The 18,631-nt window shown below is 47.6% G+C and overlaps 1 protein-coding gene across 1 annotated transcript; it reads left to right on the forward strand.

Moving 5' to 3' along the window:
* Nucleotides 1-6,075: 6,075 nt before the first annotated feature.
* FGD2 (FYVE, RhoGEF and PH domain containing 2) lies at nt 6,076-18,012 on the forward strand. Its single transcript, XM_060190814.1, has 4 exons — nt 6,076-6,287; nt 11,597-11,822; nt 16,566-16,643; nt 17,860-18,012. The coding sequence occupies exons 1-4, from the start codon at nt 6,226-6,228 to the stop codon at nt 18,010-18,012; spliced, it is 519 nt and encodes a 172-aa protein (XP_060046797.1). The 5' UTR covers nt 6,076-6,225.
* The last annotated feature ends 619 nt before the right edge of the window (nt 18,013-18,631 follow it).

The following is an 18,631-nucleotide window of genomic DNA, read 5'->3' on the forward strand; positions in this document are numbered from 1 at the left end:
AGAAAACATCATTTGTCATATTTTTCCGAGTTCTTATCACAGGAGTTATTTGTTAAAAAGGAGGAAGAGAGGTGATCCAGGTGGTGGCACAGTGATGAAAAGTTGAGTTCTTGGGCATAACACCCTGAGTTTGATCCCTGCTATGCATGTGTCAGAGAGATGTTCTGGTTCTCTCCTCCACTCAATTGATTAATTAAAAAGAAGGAGGGCTGGGGAGACAGCATAGTGGTTATGCAAAGACAACTTTCATGCCTGAGGCTCTGAGTTCACATCTTCAGTCCTCAGCATAAGCCACAGCTGAGCAGTGCTCTGCTAAAAATAAATAAATAAATGAATAAATAGGCTGGGTGGTGGTGCACCTGGTTAAGTGCGCACATTACAGTGCACTAGGACTTGGGTTCAAGCCCCTAGTCCTCACCTGAAGGGAGGGGAAGCTTCACAAGTGGTGAAGCAATACTGCAGATATTTCTCTCCCTATCTCTTGCTTTCCATCTCTATCTAATAAGTAATAAATTTAAAAAATATTTTAAAAGAAAAATAAATAAAGAGGAGGACAGAAGTCTGCTGGGGAGAAAGTAGTGAATTGTGCTATTCTTTAATGGGAGAAATGGGTCTTGTGGGCTTCTGTGTGGCTGGAGGAGGACTCTCTCAGTATGGTGTAAAAGGGAAACTTAGCAACATTGGTGTGGCAGATAGACAAGGCCTCCTGCTATTGTGTGAGGAGATGGGAAGTAGAAGGACCAGGTGGGGAGTGAGTGGGTCCCCAGGGGAGGATAGCCACTGGGTAGGGCACTGGCAGGACAGTTTGTTCTTTCTGTACTTGGAAGCCTGCCAGGTCTGCCCGAGCTGCTCATTATTCTCCCTCAGTTGCTGCAAAGGATCTCACAGTCCTTGAGAAAGGCCCCCAGCTGTTGGGAGATGAAAGGCCTGACCTGGGGCGAGCTGTGTGCTCTCACTCTGGGTGCCTCCTCAGCACGCCTGGCACGGAGCCCTGGCCGTGGCCTGGCCTTGCTGGCTCCATTCTGGCGCCTCCCTGCCCAGACCCAGGATCTGGTTCTGCAGGGAGTGGGAGGGGGGCTCATATCCCCAGAAATCTGATTCCTGTCTCTACCTAGTTCAGGCCCCCAGGGGCATATCTCATGCCTGCCTGCATAGTAGCTGGTCACTCCCCTGGGCACCACCCCCTCACCTCCTCCACCTGCTTGCTGTCTGCCTCTGGTGACCTTGAGTTCTTCCTGAATCATGGGGTGGGTGCCAGAGCCTGGCACAAAGCTTGCCCAGTCCCTGCTGGCTTTGAAACTAGATAGGTCACCAGTCAAAGAATAAAGAGCTGCTGATGGCCCTCACTGCTGTCTGCTGGCCACCCTATCAGGACTGACACACACACTGGCCGGTTGGCTTATCGTATGGCCTATTCTGCTCCCGGTGGGTCATCCTCTAACACTGTTGAGGGAGTTTGGTTTTTACCTCCCTGTTTTTGGTTTTACCTCCCAGCATCCAGTGACTCTGAATGGTAACATTTCTCAGCCTGCTGATACCACTTAGAGAGACCCAGGCTGAAAGGGGCCAGGGAAGACAAGCAGCAGGAGTTGGGGAACTCACTGGACAAGGTGGATGACCCAGTAACCCAAAGGTCTACTTAAGTTTGGCGCCCATAGCCCCTAAAAGAAGCAGCACCAAACCCTCCCCTGAAGAAAGTCAATGGGGGGACTGCCAGTGGAGGGACAGACGTGGGAATTCTGGCTTGGTTGGCAGAGAGGTGCTGGCAGGAGAGCCTAAGAGGGAGACTGGGTTTGTTCAGCCTCTTGCCTTCTATCCTGGGGCCCACTCCCTCCCACTGTATTGGTGGGGTGGACTCTACTCACCTTACTACCCAGATAGCTCCCAATAGGGACCCCCAAAGAAAGGTAGGGATGGAGGAGTAAATAAATGTGTGTGTGTTGGGGGGGGGGAGACTTGAGCCTGGGTCCTCAAATATGGTTGACATATGTGCTCTACAGGCAAGCTCTCTCCTAGTCCTCAGGCGCCTTCCAAGGTCTCATTGCATGTGCTCATCACCACGAGGCAGCATGCTTGCTCAGCGCTATTCACAGTGTGTCAGCTGCAGTCTGCTGCGAGGCATAGAGGGTTCTGAGTACTGCAGTAGAGGAGGCACATCCTCAGGCCTGAGAGGACATCCAGGAAGAAATGAAAAACTACTTTGATCACTGTGTTGAGAGAAAAGTGACTTCTAGGGTTTTATTGTTACAGGGGTACATTTCCATATCTCCCTAAGGTGGGTGTCAGCATACCTCAACCTTCTTCTTCTCCTCCTACTCCTTCTCCTTCTTTGTTTACAAAGTGGAAAGTTTTAAAAAATGATTTCTTTTGTTGTGCCCAGGAGGTTCTCTCAGCTGTATTGTGTGGGGAAACAAAAAAAGGAGGTAAACCCATGGATGAAACATCTTAATAGATAGGCAGCCCTTTGTAATGTGGGGGCCTTATTTAGATCCCACCCCCTTTTTAAATGATGATGAGCTGATCTACTCAGATTGTCACAGTGACATACCAGATTGGGAGGCTTAAACCACAGAACTTTCTTTCTTGTAGCTCTAGAGGCTTGAAATCCCAGGCCAAGGACTGGCAGGTCTCCATTCCTGGTGACAATTCTCTACTTAACTTGTAAATATGAGGCTACTTAGCCTCATATGGCCTAGTGAGAGAGAGGTAAAGGGAGAGAAGGGGAGAGAGAGAGAAACAGAGAGACTGAGACAGGGAGGGAGGCTACCTCACTTGTCATGTTATGACTCTACTATGCCCTTGTTTAATCTTAATTGCCTCCTAAAGACCCTATTTCTAAATATAGCCCCCAGTTGGTAGAGTTTGGGTGGACACAATTCAGATAACATTTATGAGAAGTTGGTACTTTGAGAGCTGACTGGATATTTTGATTATGTCATAAAATCATTGCTAAACACCCTTTGGGGTATGATAATGACAGTGTTCCATACATGCATATGCATGTATATGACATATAAAACACACAGTTGTACAAATCAGGGGGTGGCACAGTGGAAAAGGTGCAGGATTTCTGAGCATGAGGTCCCAAGTTCAACCCTAAGAATCGCATGAGCCAGAATGATGCTCTGGTTCTCTTCTCTCTCTCTCTCAAGTAAATCTTAAAAAAACATATATAGGGAGTCAGGCGATAGCGCAGTGGGTTAAGCGCACATGGTGCAAAGCACAAGGACCGGTGTAAGGATCCTGGTTCTAGCCCCCAGCTCCCCACCTGCAGGGGGGGGTCGATTCACAGGCGGTGAAGCAAGTCTGCAGGTGTCTATTTTTCTCTCCACCTCTCCGTCTTCCCCTCCTCTCTCCATTTCTCTCTGGTCTATCCAACAACAATGACATCAATAACAACAACAATAATAACTACAACAACATAACAGCAAGGTTAACAAAAGGAATAAATAAATATTAAAAAACATTTAAAAAGTATATATACATATATATGCTATCATAAGCATGTATGTAATCCTTATTATTTAGATTCACCCCCAAAATATTTGTGGGTAAAATCATCTGTTTGTGATTTTCTTTAGAGTAACATGAGAACAGGGAGCAAATATGATATAGGTAGAGCAGGAGGGTTGCCTAGTCTGGATTTTTATGGGTTCCTGGGGGTACATATTATTATTGTTATTGTCATTATTATTATTATTATTTTAGAGAAGGAGGATTTAGGGAATAGTTTTTTACTTATTTATTATTTATTTATTTATTTTACCAGTGCACTGCTCAGCTCTGGCTTATAGTGGTGCTGGGGACTTTGGAGCCTCAGGCATGAGAGTCTCTTTGCATAACTATTATGCTATCTACCCCAGCCCAGGTACATCTTATTATTCAGCCTAGCTTCACACATATTTCACATTCTCCATAATAAAAGATGAACACAGAAAGTGAGGAAGCAGGTAGTGAGATTTAGAGCTAGGGAGAGGCCAAGCAGCTGGTGTGGGAACTGCCCAGGCAAGGATCCGAGAGCGGAGTGTGTTGGAATTTGAGGCCCTTCCATCATAGGCACTGGGGTGTGACACTGTGCCAGACACTTTGGACTTTGATGACTGAGGCTTCATTCCTATATGATAGGAAAAAAGGCTTGAAGTGGAGGCCTCAGCTCAGGACAAGCAAGACCAGACCCCAGAGGAGGAGCCAAGAAGGGCTCGTGAATCTTGAAATAAGGGAGGGATCAGGTGATGGCCTACCTAGTAGGGCTCACATGGTACCATGTGTAAGGACCCAGATTCAACCCCCCATCTTCATTTGCAGGTGGAGGTGCTTCGTGAGTAACAGAGCAGTGCAGCAAGTCTCTCTCTCTGCCTCTCACTCTCTGTCACTTTGTCTCTCACCCTCTAGCAAACAAGAAAAAATGACCACTAGGAGCAGTGGAGTCATCGTGCAGGCACTGAGCCCCGGCAATAATTCTGGTGGAAAAATAAAAAAAGAAAAAAAAGAGGGAGTTAGAGAACAGAGGTAGCAGGACATTTGTTCTTGAAGGGTAGGGAGATCAGTTGGTAGAGCAGAGACAATCCAGTGTGCAAGGAACATGGAAGCCTGAGAATGGAGCAGCAAGAACACAGAGGTGAAGGCTCCCAAGCAAACATGTCAGACACTGACATTTGCTTTGGAAATCTGACTCCTTTTGTGTTCTCTGGGCATGTAACTTTTTTTTAAATATTTATTTATTCCCTTTTGTTGCCCTTGTTGTTTTATTGTTGTAGTTATTATTGTTGTTATTGATGTCATCATTGTTGGATAGGACAGAGAGAAATGGAAAGAGAAGGGGAAGACAGAGAGAGGGAGAGAAAGATAGACACCTGCAGACCTGCTTCACCACCTGTGAAGCGACTCCCCTGCAGGTGGGGAGCCGGGGGCTTGAACCTGGATCCTTCCACTGGTCCTTGCACTTTGCGCCACCTGTGCTTAACCCACTGTGCTACTGCCCGACTCCCTTTTTTTTGCACTGGGTTACTGCTGAGCCTTGGTGCCTATACCACTATTCCCAGTGGTCATATTCCATGCCCTGCCCCCGCCCTTTATTTGCCAGGACAGAGATAAATTGAGAGGGGTGGGGGAGATAGAGGTGGAGAGAGACAGAGACTCCTACAGTACTTGCTTCACTGCTTGTGAAGCTTCCCCTCTGCAGGTGGGCTGGGTGCTTGCACTTGGTAATGTATGTGCTTAACCAGGTGCACCACCACCTGGCCCCTAGGCATGTGACTTGTGCTGTTGTTGAGCAGGGGCCTCATTTATATGTGAGCTCACTGTTCCCAGGCTGCTGTTTTGTTCAGATAGAGAGACAAAAAGAGGGAGAGGCACCACAGCACCAGAGCTTATCCTGGTGCCTTGACATTTTCCCGAGGGGGGAGGTGGGAACACTGCAGTACTCCTCCCTGCCAGCCTCTAACAGATCAGTGATTCATTTTATTTAAAGATGCATCCACTCATTTATTAATGAGAAAGAAAGCAAGAGAGTGAGCTGGAAGGCAAAGAGAATGTGATACTGAGGGGGGGGGGGACAGAGAGAGAAAGAGAGAGAGATGGAGGGAGGGAGAGAAAGAGAGAGAGAGAGAACCAGAGCATCATTCTGGCTCACACAGTACTGAGAATTGAACTCATGACCTCATGCTTGCAAGTCAGCTACTATCCATACTGTGCTGCCTCCTGGGACTCTAATGACCTACCTTTAAATTAAAAAACCAGTTTTCTTATAGCAGGGAGCAGGGTCTGATGCAGATAAAGAAGTTCTTGAGAAAGGATCAAGTGAAAGACACTACTGGGTCTTGTGAGTGAACAGGTGTGGTCAGCCAGAAACACTTGGTCCAAGAGACTAACCAAGGGCCCAGCCAGAAACCATCTGTGGATGGTGTTGCCCTCTTAGGGTGACCACAGCTGTGAGAGGTCAGTCACACTGCATCTCTATCCCAGGAGGAAGGGGCGAAGTCTGCGACAGCTCCTCCCTCTGTGGGGAACCTCAGCCTTTGGCCTCTAGGGCCTCCGTTCTGAGACCACTTCCTCCTTCCTCCCCCTGAGCAGGCAGCAGGCCTGCCAGCCCCTGGAAAGGAGGGTAGCCTGAATTTGGAGATGCCATGACCCATCTGTGACTCAGGGTGTGTTGCCTGAGTGTGCTGGTTGGAGGCCTCCCTCCCTGCTTCGGGAGTCCCTGCTGGCACCTTGCCAGCCTCCAGGATGGAAGAAGGGCTGAGTCAGGCATCTGTGTCCAGTCTGGTGACAGTGTTCAAGAACAGCAGGTACAGGATGGCTGGGTGGGCAGCATCACCAGACGAGGCTGGCAGCCATCCTCCAGCTCCTTTCTGCCCAGCCTGGGGCCTCTGAGCAGCATAGGGTCCCTTGGTCTCCAGGTAGTGGACCAGGGCTGGGGGCCGTTTGTTTTATGAGAAGTGAATGTTCTTGGGGTTCAGTCCAGGAGGCCTTATCCTGTCTAGGTATTGCCTGTGTCCTTTAGTTAAATGTTCCTTAGCTAATAAGAAAGTATTATTGGGGGACCCAGGAGGTAGCTCAGTGGTAGAGTGCCCACTGCATGTGTAAGGCTTGAGGTTCAATCCCCAGCACCCTATGAGAACAGCAAAGACCAAGAGAGTAGAGTTTCATGTGTGGTGGAGTAGTGCTTTGTACTCTTGACCTCTCCCTCTTTACATCTCTCACTCTTCCATAAAAAAATGGGACCAGGGAAGTGGCTTAGTGGTAGAGTGTGGGTATGTTGTTCTCTAGTAGCACAGAAAAAATACAAAGAGCATTGCTGGGGCACCAGGAGCTGGGCAGGGGTGAGGGTGTGTGCTGCTGTATTAGCTGGAGAGAGTGGGTCTGTGTGTAATTATGGATGAGCATGGTGAGCCAGACACAGTGCTGGGACAGCAGACCTTGACCCATTTACTCCTACCCTATGAGTAGGTGACTCTGTAATCTACCATTCAAATGAGGACACAATTAAACGTGTAGGCATAGAAGCCAGACTTCTGACCTTCTGCAACCCATAGAGATCTTTAGCCCATACCCCCAGAGGGATAAAGAATGGGGAAGCTTCCAGTGGTGGGGGTGTGATATGGTACACTAGCAGTGGGAGTTGTGTGAATTGTGCCCTTCTTATCCCACAGTCTTGTCTATCAGCATTAAATCACTAATAATAAAAATAAGCAAGAGAAGCTGAGAAATAAGAAAACACAAAGCAGAAGTTGGACTGGGTTTGGTGTGCTGTACAAAATAAAAGACTCTGGGTTGGGAGGAGGGTTCAGGTCCTGGAATATGATGGTAGAGGAGGACCTAGAGTTGTTATGTGGAAAACTGAGAAATGTTACATGTGCACAAACTACTGTGTTTTATTGTTGAGTGTAAACCAATAATCCGCCCAAATAAAGGGAAAAAAAAAGTAGGCAGATACCTTTAAGCAGGAAGGGGGAGTAGATGGTAGGGAAAGCTGAGAGAGGCAAAACAGAGTGTATGGTCAGCCTGTCAGTAGACCCCTGTTCTCAGTGTGTTTTGTTAATTCTTTCATTTCTTCATCTAACAGTCTACTGGGGGAGGGTTCTGACTCTGTTCTTATCTCAGAGGTGAGAAGTGGAGGCACAGAAAAGTGGGGAGGCTCTAAGTGTCTTAAGTTTATGGGAAAGAGGCAACAAGGGGCCTCTATTAGAATGAAAAAGTCGGGTCCATATATGTGACGTCACTGGTAGACCTGGCAGGAATGGGGTGGTGGTGGTAGTGTGTGTGTGTGTGTGTGTGTGTGTGTGTAATTAATGCCCTCTGCCACATTTTTCCTGTTTTATTTTAATTTTACTAGTGCCTTAATATTGATTTTCAAAATTATAAGACAACAGGCGTACAATTCCACACCATTCTCACTGCTAGAGTTCTGTATCCCCATCCCCTCCATTGGAAAGAACAGTAGTTCTCCCACAGTCACAGATATGGGTTGACTATTATTTCTATAACTATATATATATATATTTACCCATTTTTTCCATGGTCCCATCTTCTCTTCCTTTCTAAGTCACACCTACACCTATTACTACTTCTGAATGTCCTTCCTTTTTTCCTCTTCTCTCTCTGGATCCTGATAGAATTGGAGTTCAGAGACCTGTGTTCATCTTTCCCATCATTTCTCCCCTGCTGGGAGTATGGACCAAAATTCTTTTGGGGGTATAGGAAGTGGGAGTTCTGGCTTCTATAATTGCTTCTCCACTGGATGTGGGCATTGGTAGGTTGATCCATACTTTCAGCCTGTTTCTATTTTTCCCTTGTTGGGTAAGGCTCTGGAGAGGTCCCTCTGTCACATTAAAAAACAAAAATTGGGAGTCGGGTGGTAGCACAGTGGGTTAAGCACAGGTGGCCCAAAGCACAAGGACTGGGGTAGAATCCCAGTTCGAGCCCCCAGCTCCCCACCTGCAGGGGAGTCGCTTCACAGGCAGTGAAGCAGGTCTGCAGGTGTCTGTCTTTCTCTCCCCCTCTCTGTCTTCCCCTCCTCTCTCCATTTCTCTCTGTCCTATCCAACAATGACGACATCAAGAACAACAATAATAACAACAATAAAACAAGGGCAACAAAAGGGAATAAATAAAATATTTAAAAAATACAAAAATATTTGTTGGATAGAGACGAAGAAGAATTGAGAAGGAAAGGAGAGATAGGGAGGTGTAAATAGTAAAAGGCAGAGAAACCTGCAGCACTACTTTGCCACTTAGGAAGCTTCCCCTGCAGGTGGGGACTGAGAGCTTGAACCTGGGACCTATGCATGGTATTGTGTGTGCTCAACCAGATGTACCACCACCTGGTCCCACCACATTTTTAAAAAAGATCTGTTTATTTATTAGTTTGAGGGTTTTTTATTTGTTTGTTTTTAACCAGAGCCCTGCTTAACTTTGTTTTATTGTGGTGCCGGGGCTTGAACCTGGTCACCTATGAATCTCAGGCTTGGAAGTCTTTTGCATAATCACTATACTATCTCCCCAGTCCTTATTTATTAGTCATCATTATTATTTTGTTGTCATGGGATCTTCACAGCTTTGGTCTTTTTTTTTTTTTTTTTTGCAGATAGAGACAGAGAAAGAGACCCTGAGTTCTATCACGAGGGGGAGAGACACCAGAGCACTGAAGCTTCCCGCAGTGCCATAGTGCTTGGTGGGTAAAAACTATGGGTTTCACACATGACAAAGCAGGGGCTCTCCCGGGTGAGCTATTCAAGATTTGGGTTTTTTTTTTTTTTTTTTTATGAGACAGACAGATAGAAGGACGCTGTTCAGCTCTGGCATGTGTATTGTCGGGGATCAAACCTGCAAACCTGAGACACATGCAAGTCTTATACTCTACTGGTATCTCCCTTGTTTTCTGCCACATTTCTGGAGCCCAAGGCTACTAGAGATAAGATTTGTTCTTTGGAAATAGGACTAATCTGTACTCTTGGATGTGGGTTTGCTTCTGGGAAATGGCTAGAGGTTGTTTAGGAACTAACACCTTGGGGGCGCTGTACAGCGTGGGGCAGAGAGAGAGACTTGGAACTACACTGTGCCCACCACTTGGGCCTGCTCTGTCTTGGGGAGCCTTGGAACAGAGATGCCCCTCAGCTTGCTCCAGTGAAGGCAAAGGACTGAAACTTTGTACCCTGACTGTTAGTGCCTCGATGTGGACTTGACCTTAGGAGAGGCAGCTCTCTTCTGGGACTCCATGATGAACCCATCAGCTGTTAGCCATACTGCCAGTGGTTGTGGGAAAGTGTGAAGAGGGGGGGAGGGCAGCTACAAAGTATCCCACAGGGACCTTAAGAGTGATCCTTCCCTGAGGACTGCTATTTGTGGGTGCTCCAGTGAGGAGATTTACTGATGCCCCCTCTGGGTTTCAAGGTGGAGGGGGAGAGATGTGGACCCAGAGGAACACATTTGCCTTTGGAGCTGGGTGACTTTACCCTTACCTTCCCCGTAGCCATTTGTCAAGTTGTTCTACTCAGCACTGAGGACAGCCCTAGGCAGCCTTCCTGGACCAACAGTCCCCTGTGAGTGGAGAGGTAGGTGGTGGCCCCTCATCCAATCTGCCAGGCATGCAGTAGTGGAGCCCCTCAGCCTGTGTGCTCTGCTCTGGAGGCCCTTCTTGCAGAAGAAGGCAGCCCTTTATTTTTTTCTTTATGGGAGGGGGTTGCTAATGGTTTACAGTCAACAGTAAAGTACAGTAGTTTGTATAAGTGTGACATTTCTCAGTTTTCCACATAACAATTCAACCCCCTCTAGGTCCTCCTCTGGAGAAGGCAGCCCTCTGACCACACTACTGCCAGAGAGGCCTTGCTGAGAGGGTGAGAGGCACATCTCTCAGTGCTCACCTCTTAGTCTGTCACCAGCTGCCTTGGTCTGGGTTTTCTTGTGAAAGTTTCCCTGCTCTTTAGCTGATCTGAAACTATGAGGTGAAAAAAGAAACAGAAGCTGCCCTTGGATGCTTGGAGAGAAATGCAGAAGCTAAAACCAAATGTAGAACAGAAAGTCTGAGGCCTGTCTCCTTTCATGCACTGTAGACTCCTGAGCTGAGGAACTGGGCTTTGGGCTGGGAGGGTCCAGAGGAGCTCTCAGGGCTTGGGTCCCAATCACTTCTGTCCCAGGTTGTTTGGGAGCTCTTATACCTGCCTGGACTCTTATTACCTGACCTGTCTTTGTGTTGCAACAATTTGTATTGCAAATGTTTCCATACCAAAGGCAGTGAGTGGGGCACCACCTGAATGGTTGGATATACTCCATGAGGGCAGCCTCTGCTATCTAAATTTAGCTTTCAGGGCCAGGTAGTGGTGCACGTGCTAGGGCGAACGAGATCAGTGTGCAAGAACCCGGCTTCCAGCCCCTGGCCCCCACCTGTGTGTGTGTGTGTGGGGGGGTAAGGGGTGGGGAAAAGCTTCATGAGTGTCAAAGTAGTACTGCAGGCATCCCTCCCTCTGCTTCCCTATAGATTTAGCTCTGTCTCTATCCAGTAAATAAACTATTTTAAAATTCTTAATTGTCCTGCACACCCAGTAGGAAAAGAAACAAAGTTGCATTATAAGGGTCCATCTCTCAGTGGGATATTACTCCCAGATAGCACCCCCACCCCATTCAAGGTGTTAAAGGCACAACTCTTACCAGAAATCTCCAGATTTAGCAATTATGTCCTCACTCTACAGTATTCCATGGCTCCCACATTCCCTCTCTGTACTAGTGACCAAGATTTTTATGTCTTTCCTGCTGCAGAGACTAAAAACAGAGCTGAGGCCCACAGGTGAGAGAGATCTACAGGGACTTAGACTGAACCAAAGGCTGGGATTTCTCATTGTCCATTAAACAAGGAAGTATGCAGTTCCTCAGGGAACAAAACACAGCCTGTGCTGACTCATTTTGAAGGTGGGAGTTCCCTTTAAGAAAGACACTGGGGACAGAAGTGGAAGTCTTACTTTGCAAATTCTCATACCACCAGACCCACATACAACTCTGCACACTGGCAAGGATTTGCATTCATTCCTCCCCACCCAAGGGAGCTCCTGGCATTCCCCCTCCCCTGCAGCAGGAAACACTCAGGATTGTTCTGTTTTCCTCAGGAACCCAGAAGCAAGGCCCAGAGCCCACAGGCTGGAGGTTGAGCATCACACCTTGGGGTGCCAGTCTACAGCAGAATCATGGAAGAACTCTGGCACTGGGGAGGACTTAGTATCTGGGCCCCGGAAGGTCAGCAGGCGGTATCTGAGCTCCCTGAAGAACAAGCTGTCCGGCCAGGCCTGGAGGACACCTTGCCAGCCTGACACCAGCCCCGGGCCCACGCCACAGGTGCCTGAGGACTGGGGTGGCAGTGGGGAGTTGTGGCACTCCTTCATCACCACCTTCCTTCTCTCCCAACTAGATCCAGCACTTCCCTGGACTGGACTTTTGTTTGACCAGAGATTTGTGGAGGCTAGATTCCCCACCCCACCCCAAACTTTTTTTTAAAGTATTTATTGGGGGGTCAGGCAGTGGCACACTATGTTAGGAGCACATAGTATGAAGTGCAAGGGCCTACACAAGGATTCCAGTTTGAGCCCCTGGCTCCCTATTTGCTGGGAGGTCACTTCACAAGCAGTGAAGCAGGTCTGCAGGTGTCTTTCTCTCTCCCTATCTCCCCTCCCCTCAATTACTCTCTGTCCTATCCAATACAGTGGAAAAAAATGGCCACCAGTAACAGTGGATCCATAGTGCCAGCACCAAGCCCCAGTGATAATCATGGAGGCAAAATATATATATTTCAGGGATGGGCAGTGACTCACCTGGTAGAGTGTACACTTTACATACACAAGGACCTGGATTCAACCCCCTAGCCCCCACCTACAGCAGGGAAAGCTTCACAAGCAGTGAAGTGCTGCAGGTGTCTGCCTCTCTTCTTCTCTATTTCCCCCTTCCCTCTTAATTTCTCTCTATCCTAAATAAATAAAAAGTAAACACATAGGGGACTGGGTAGTAGTAGCACAGTGGGTTAAGAGCACATGGCACCAAGTGCAAGGACTGGCATCAGGATCCCAATTTGAACCCCTGGCTTCCCACCTGCAGGAGGGTCACTTCACAAGTGGTAAAGCAGATATGCAGATGTCTGTCTTTCTCTCCCCTTCTCTGTCTTCCTTTCATCTTGAGTTCTCTCTGTCCTATCCAACAACAATGACAGCAATAACAAGGGCAACAAAAATGGGGAAAATAGCCTCTAGGAGTAGTGGATTCATAGTGCAGGCACCAAGCCCCAGTGATAACCCTGGAGGAAAAAATAAATAAATAAATAAGTAAATAAATATGGGATCAGGCAGTGGTGCACCTGGTTAAGCACACATTACAGTGCACAAGGACCTGGGTTTAAGACCCTGGTCCCCACCGACAGGGGGAAAGCTTCATGAGTGGTGAAGCAGGGCTGCAGGTATTTTTCTGTCTCTCCGTATCTCCTCATATCAATTTCTCTGTATCTATCAAAAAATATATAGAAAAGTAAACACACAAAAAAGTAAACACACAAATTTAAAAATTATTTTATCAGTGAAATAAAGGGAGATTCACATGAAAGACGGGGGGTGAGGGGGAAATATGTCACAGCACCAGTCTGGTAAATGAGGCACCATAGATCAAACTGAGAGCCTCAAGCATGTAAGCCCATGTGCTCTGCCAGTTGAGCTATTTCCCTAGTTGTTCTGAAGGCTGTTGCTTGTCTCTGTATGTCCACTTTGCTTTCATCAGAGGAGATTTTTAGGCAAGAAAACCAACAGCTTCAAGAATTTGTCCATAGTCACACAGCTTGGACCAGTCTTCATTTTGGAGTCAATCCCTTTCCCAGGTGTGACTATAGGTGACTCACTGAGTGAGGCAATCATACCAGTAAGGATCAGGGACCTTTGCTGTGTCCTGGGCAGGCAGCCTTCTCTCTGTGCATCCTTCAGTCAGCTGTCAGGGTTCAGACCAGCTCTTCTGCTTGTTCCTGGCATGACCTTGGGCCAGTTACTTTAATTTTCTTTGTGCCTCAGTTTCCTCAGTTGGAAAATAGGGGTTGTGATTTGATTATTACTGTCTGCATTTTAAAAAATGACCCCTAAGTGAAGTGGCCAAATTCATTAGTTTTCTTTGTAGAATGCTATTGCTTGATTATTTTTTTTTAAGTATTTGTGGCTGGGGCAGTAGTGCACCTGGTTGAGTGTACATGTTACCATGCACAAGGACCCAAGGTTTTTTGTTTGTTTGTTTGTTTGTCTGTCTGTTTTTGCCTCCAGGGTTATCGCTGGGGCTCTGTGCCTGCACTATGAATCCACTGCTCCTGGAGGCTATTTTCCCCTTTTGTTGCCCTTGTTTATTGTTGTTGTTATTATTGTTGTCATTGTTGTTGGATAGGACAGAGAGAAATCAAGAGAAGAGGGGAAGACAGAGAAGGGGAGAGAAAGATAGACACCTGCAGACCTGTTTCACTGCTTGTGAAGTGACCCCCCCTCAAACTGGGGTCCTTGCAATGGGTCCTTGTGCTTCGTGCCATGTATGCTTAATCACTGTGCTACCGCCCAGCCCCCAAGGACCCCAGTTCTAAGCTCTCTCCACCTGTAGGGGGAGCTTCACCAATGGTAAAGTAGTGCTACAGGTGTTTCATTTTCATTCTTCTTTTTTTTTCAATTGGGAAGTTAATGATTTAAAGTAAAGTTGTTGGCACATGGGTACAATTTCCTATCAGGTGTTTCTGTCTCCCTTTATTTCCCTACCCTTTCATTTTTCTGTATTATCAAACAAAAGGAAAAAGGAGGGGGTCGGGTGATAGCACAGCAGGTTAAGTGCACATGGTGCGAAATGCAAGGACCTGCATAAGGATCCCAGTTCGAGGCGACGCGCCTCCCCTCTCCCTATCTTCAAAGATGTCTTTACAAGTGGTGAAGCAGGTCTACAGGTGTCTTCCTCTCCCCCTCTCTGTCTTCCCCTCCTCTCTCAATTTCTTTCTGTCCTTTTTTTGTTTTTTTATTTTTATTTATTTATTTTCCCTTTTGTTGCCCTTGTTTTTTTATTGTTGTAGTTATTGTTGTTGTTGATGTTGTCATTGTTAGATAGTACAGAGAGAAATGGAGAGAGGAGGGGATAACAGAGAGAGGGAGAGAAAGATAGACACCTGCAGACCTGCTTCACCACTTGTGAAGCGACTCCTCTGCAGGTGGGGAGCCGGAGCTTGAACCAGGATCCTTACGCCGATCCTTGCGCAGTTTCTTTCTGTCCTATCCACCAACAACAAGGGCAACAAGATGGGAAAAAATGGCCTCCAGGAGCAGTGGATTCATAGTGCAGGCATTGGGACCCAGTGATGAATTTGTCATGTAGGCATTGGGCCCCAACAATAACTCTGGTGGCAATTAAAAAAAAAAAAGGATTCAAGCCCTCAGTTCCCACCTGCAGGGGGAAAGTTTCATAGAAGTAAAATGATGCTGAAGGCCTCTCTCTGTTTGTCTTGCCTTCCCTTCTCAATTTGTGTCTGTTCTATCCCAAAAGGATTAATAAATAATTAAGAATATATATTAATTTTTTATTCACTTGAGAGAGAGACAGAGCAAGAAAACCAGAGCATCACTCTGGCACTTGTGATGCCAAGGATCAAACTCAGACCTCATGTTTGAGAGTCCAACATCCCATCCACCGCACCACCTCTCAGACCACTGTATGATTTTTCTTTGGGTCTCACTCAGCTTTGTATTGTCAGCTCAGGCTTACATAGCAGAATGCCTCATCTGGGTGACTTAAGCCGCAGGCGTGTGTTTTCTCACAGTTCTGGCAGCTGGTAGTCTAAGATCAAAGAGCTGGCAGGGTTGGTTCCTGGTGGAGCTGTCCCGGTGTATAGATGGCTGTCCCACTATCCTCACACATCCTTGTCCAGCACACACAGTCTGCAGGTACCTCACCCTCTTCTCATGAGGACAGAGGGCCTCATGGATAACAGCCCTACCCTTATGGCCTTAGTCAACCTTAATAACCTATTTAAATCTCTCCATCTCTGGGCTGGAGTGAGCTCACCTGGTAGGGCATCTAGAGGGTCATTTATATGGCCCAGGTAGCACATGGGAGGTGGTGTGGCCATGGAGGAAGAAGCTCCAGTGCTGTGCTGTTTCTCTTTGTGTCTCTCTTTATGTCACTGAATAAAAAATGCCCTCTTGGGGGTGATATTGCACATGTATGAGAACCTGGTTTTATTAAAATAATGATGGTGATGATACCCTCCTCCATCTCTCAGTACAATCACACTGGGGACTAGGGCTCCAGCATAGGCATCTGGAGTGCTTGCAGTTTAGTTTGTAACAAGGTCTCTCAGGTGTGTGTGGTCAGAGGGTAGCTAGACTGGAATGCCTAGTTAGCTCAACTCTTAGTCTGAATGCCTGGGCTGGGTTCAGTGGGGCTTGGCTTGCTCTGCATGTGGTCTTAGAGTTTCTCCTTTCCATGAGGTCTCCCCAGTGGGACAGCCAGCTGCCCAGAGATGGTGGCCATGACACCCAAGAGAGCACAAATGGAAGGTTTTGGAATTTTTTTTCCACCAGGGTTATCGCTGGGGCTTGGTGCCGGCACTATGAATCCATCCTTTAAAGTTCTTTGTTCTCCCTCTGCCTCACTTTTTTTTTTGTTTTCTTTCTATTTTATTTCATAGGACAGAGGTAAATTGAGAGGGTAGGGGAATACAAAGAGGGAGAGAGAAAGAGAGACACCTGCTGACCTGCATCACTGCTTGTGAAGCTTCCTCCCTGCAGGTGGGGAGCAGGGGCTTGAACCTGAGTCATTGTGTATGGTAACAGGTGTGTCACTGCTTACCCCTTCCCCCTTCTGGACCTCTTAAAATCCCCAGCCTGACATAGCCTCATTTCTGCCTCCCTGCCCCTCCTCAAGTTAAAGGGACCCCAGTGTCATCCTGGGTACATGCTGGGGGGAATAGTGGTGGTGGTGGTAGGGGCTTATGCCTCACTGGCAGGTCTCTGGAGACCGGACACAGTGGCCCTCAGTAGAGACAAAGCTATCCTTCTCCTTGTCTTTCTCTCCCCTGTGCCCTTTCAGGAGCCTGAGAAGAGGATTGTGCAGGAGCTGCTGGAGACAGAGCAGGCTTATGTGGCACGCCTGCACCTGCTGGACCAGGCTAGTGGCTGGACGCTCCCTCCTGAGCCTGGGTGCCTCAGCCCTGCTCTCCTTGCTGACCCCTCTGCAGAGCTGAGAACTAGGACTCCTGGGTCTGGTTTCCAATGCCTTAGTCCTTTAGTCCCCTTGGCTGGGGTCCTGATGGAAGTCAGGCCTTATAGCCCATCAGTGCCCTCCTCACTCCATCCTGGATGTTTTGTTATCTGGGCTGCCTCACAGAGCAACATACATGCCAGCCAGCCTTCCAGGCTCCAAGCAGCACCTCACCTTTCACCGCAGTGCCAACAGCCCACCATTAATTGTTCCTTTATATTTTAAGGAGCCCCAAGGCTAAAGGGTCAAACTGTTGAACACCAGTAGAGAGAGCTTTAGCCTGAAGCCTAAAATACTGACAGGTCCAGGATAGTCCTATTTCTTTTTCTTTCTTTATTTTTATTATTATCACTATAATTTTTTATTTTAAAAATTATTTTATTTAAGAGAGATATGTAGAGGGAGTCGGGCGGTGGCGCAGTGGGTTAAGCGCAGGTGGCGCAAAGCGCAAGGACCTGCGTCAGGATCCTGGTTCGAGCCCCCGGCTCTCCACCTGCAGGGGAGTCACTTCACAGGCAGTGAAGCAGGTCTTCAGGTGTCTTCCTTTCTTTCCCCCTCTCTGTCTTCTCCTCCTCTCCCCATTTCTCTCTGGCCTATCCAACAACGACGACATCAATAATAACTACAACAACAAGAGCAACAAAAGGGAATAAATAAATAAACATTTTAAAAAGAAAAAAAATACTTAAAAAAAAAAGAGACATGTAGAGAGATACAAGAGCACTGCTCTACTCTGACTGATGGTGGTGTTGAGGATTGAATTTGGGAATCTCAGAGCCTCAGGCATGAAATTCTTTTGCATAACCACTATGCTGTCTCTCCCAACCTGGGCTCATTTTGATACCCATCAGATGCCAGTCTTTGGCTAGGTCTCTGCATTTCCAAGTCTTGGCTTGCCCATCTGGAAACTGGCCAGAATACAACCTTTCCTATCTGTGCTCCACCTCCCATGCTATTGTGAGAATGATGGGACAGGGAGGAGGGGACAGAGCTCAGTGGACTGGGGAGGGCACAGAACCCCCTGGGGCTGTGCTGCTCCCTGAGCTGGTGTATGTGTGTGTGGGGGGGGAGTGGGGAGTTCCCTCTGCCTTGGGGTCACCAAGTGACATGGCCGCTGCTACAGGTGTTCTTCCAGGAGCTGCTGAGGGAAGCCCGCAGTGGGAAGGCCTTTCCGGAGGATGTGGTCAGGCTCATCTTCTCCAATATCTCCTCCATCTACCAATTCCATGCGCAGTTCTTCCTTCCAGAGCTGCAGCGGCGGCTGGATGACTGGTGAGACCCCACTGGGAGCCCCCAGTCATAACCTGAGCAGCTCCAGGCAGCCCATGGTCACTGGACTTGGCCTGCTGGGACTATACCCTGGCAGTACAGGAGGCCACAGCAACTTCCTTGTCTGGACTTAATCTGCCTATCCAGAACGGAGCCTGGGGCTAGGCTTGAATATAGGAGCCCTGGGGCTCTGTGTGTATGTGTGTGTGTGTGTGTGTGTGTGTGTGTCTGTTTGTCTACCTATCTCGTGAGCAAGGGGGTGAAGTGGGTTTTCCCTGGGCTGAATGAGTTGGCAGTGGAAATCCTGTGCATTCCCAGCCGTGGGTTTCACACCCGTTAGCTGAATGAACTGGAGCTCAGCATTAGCCTACTGTGTGAGGATGGTGTCGTTGTCATGAAAGAAACCCCTTGGTTTTCAAAGATGACCACTGCAGTGTGCAGTGGCAAAATCACTTACCTGCTTTATCTGGTTAAGGAAAAGTCCTTTAAAGACCTTTGGCAGTAAAGAATATAATTGTTAAATTCAGTGATGCACACAGAGGGGTTTGTTATTAGATCCCTTTAGATATTTTAAATATTTTTTCTATTGAATTTATGAGTTTTTGTTGTTGTTTGTTTTGTTTTTT

Source organism: Erinaceus europaeus, chromosome 4, assembly GCF_950295315.1.
Source record: "Erinaceus europaeus chromosome 4, mEriEur2.1, whole genome shotgun sequence".
In the NCBI taxonomy this organism is placed as follows: domain Eukaryota; kingdom Metazoa; phylum Chordata; class Mammalia; order Eulipotyphla; family Erinaceidae; genus Erinaceus; species Erinaceus europaeus.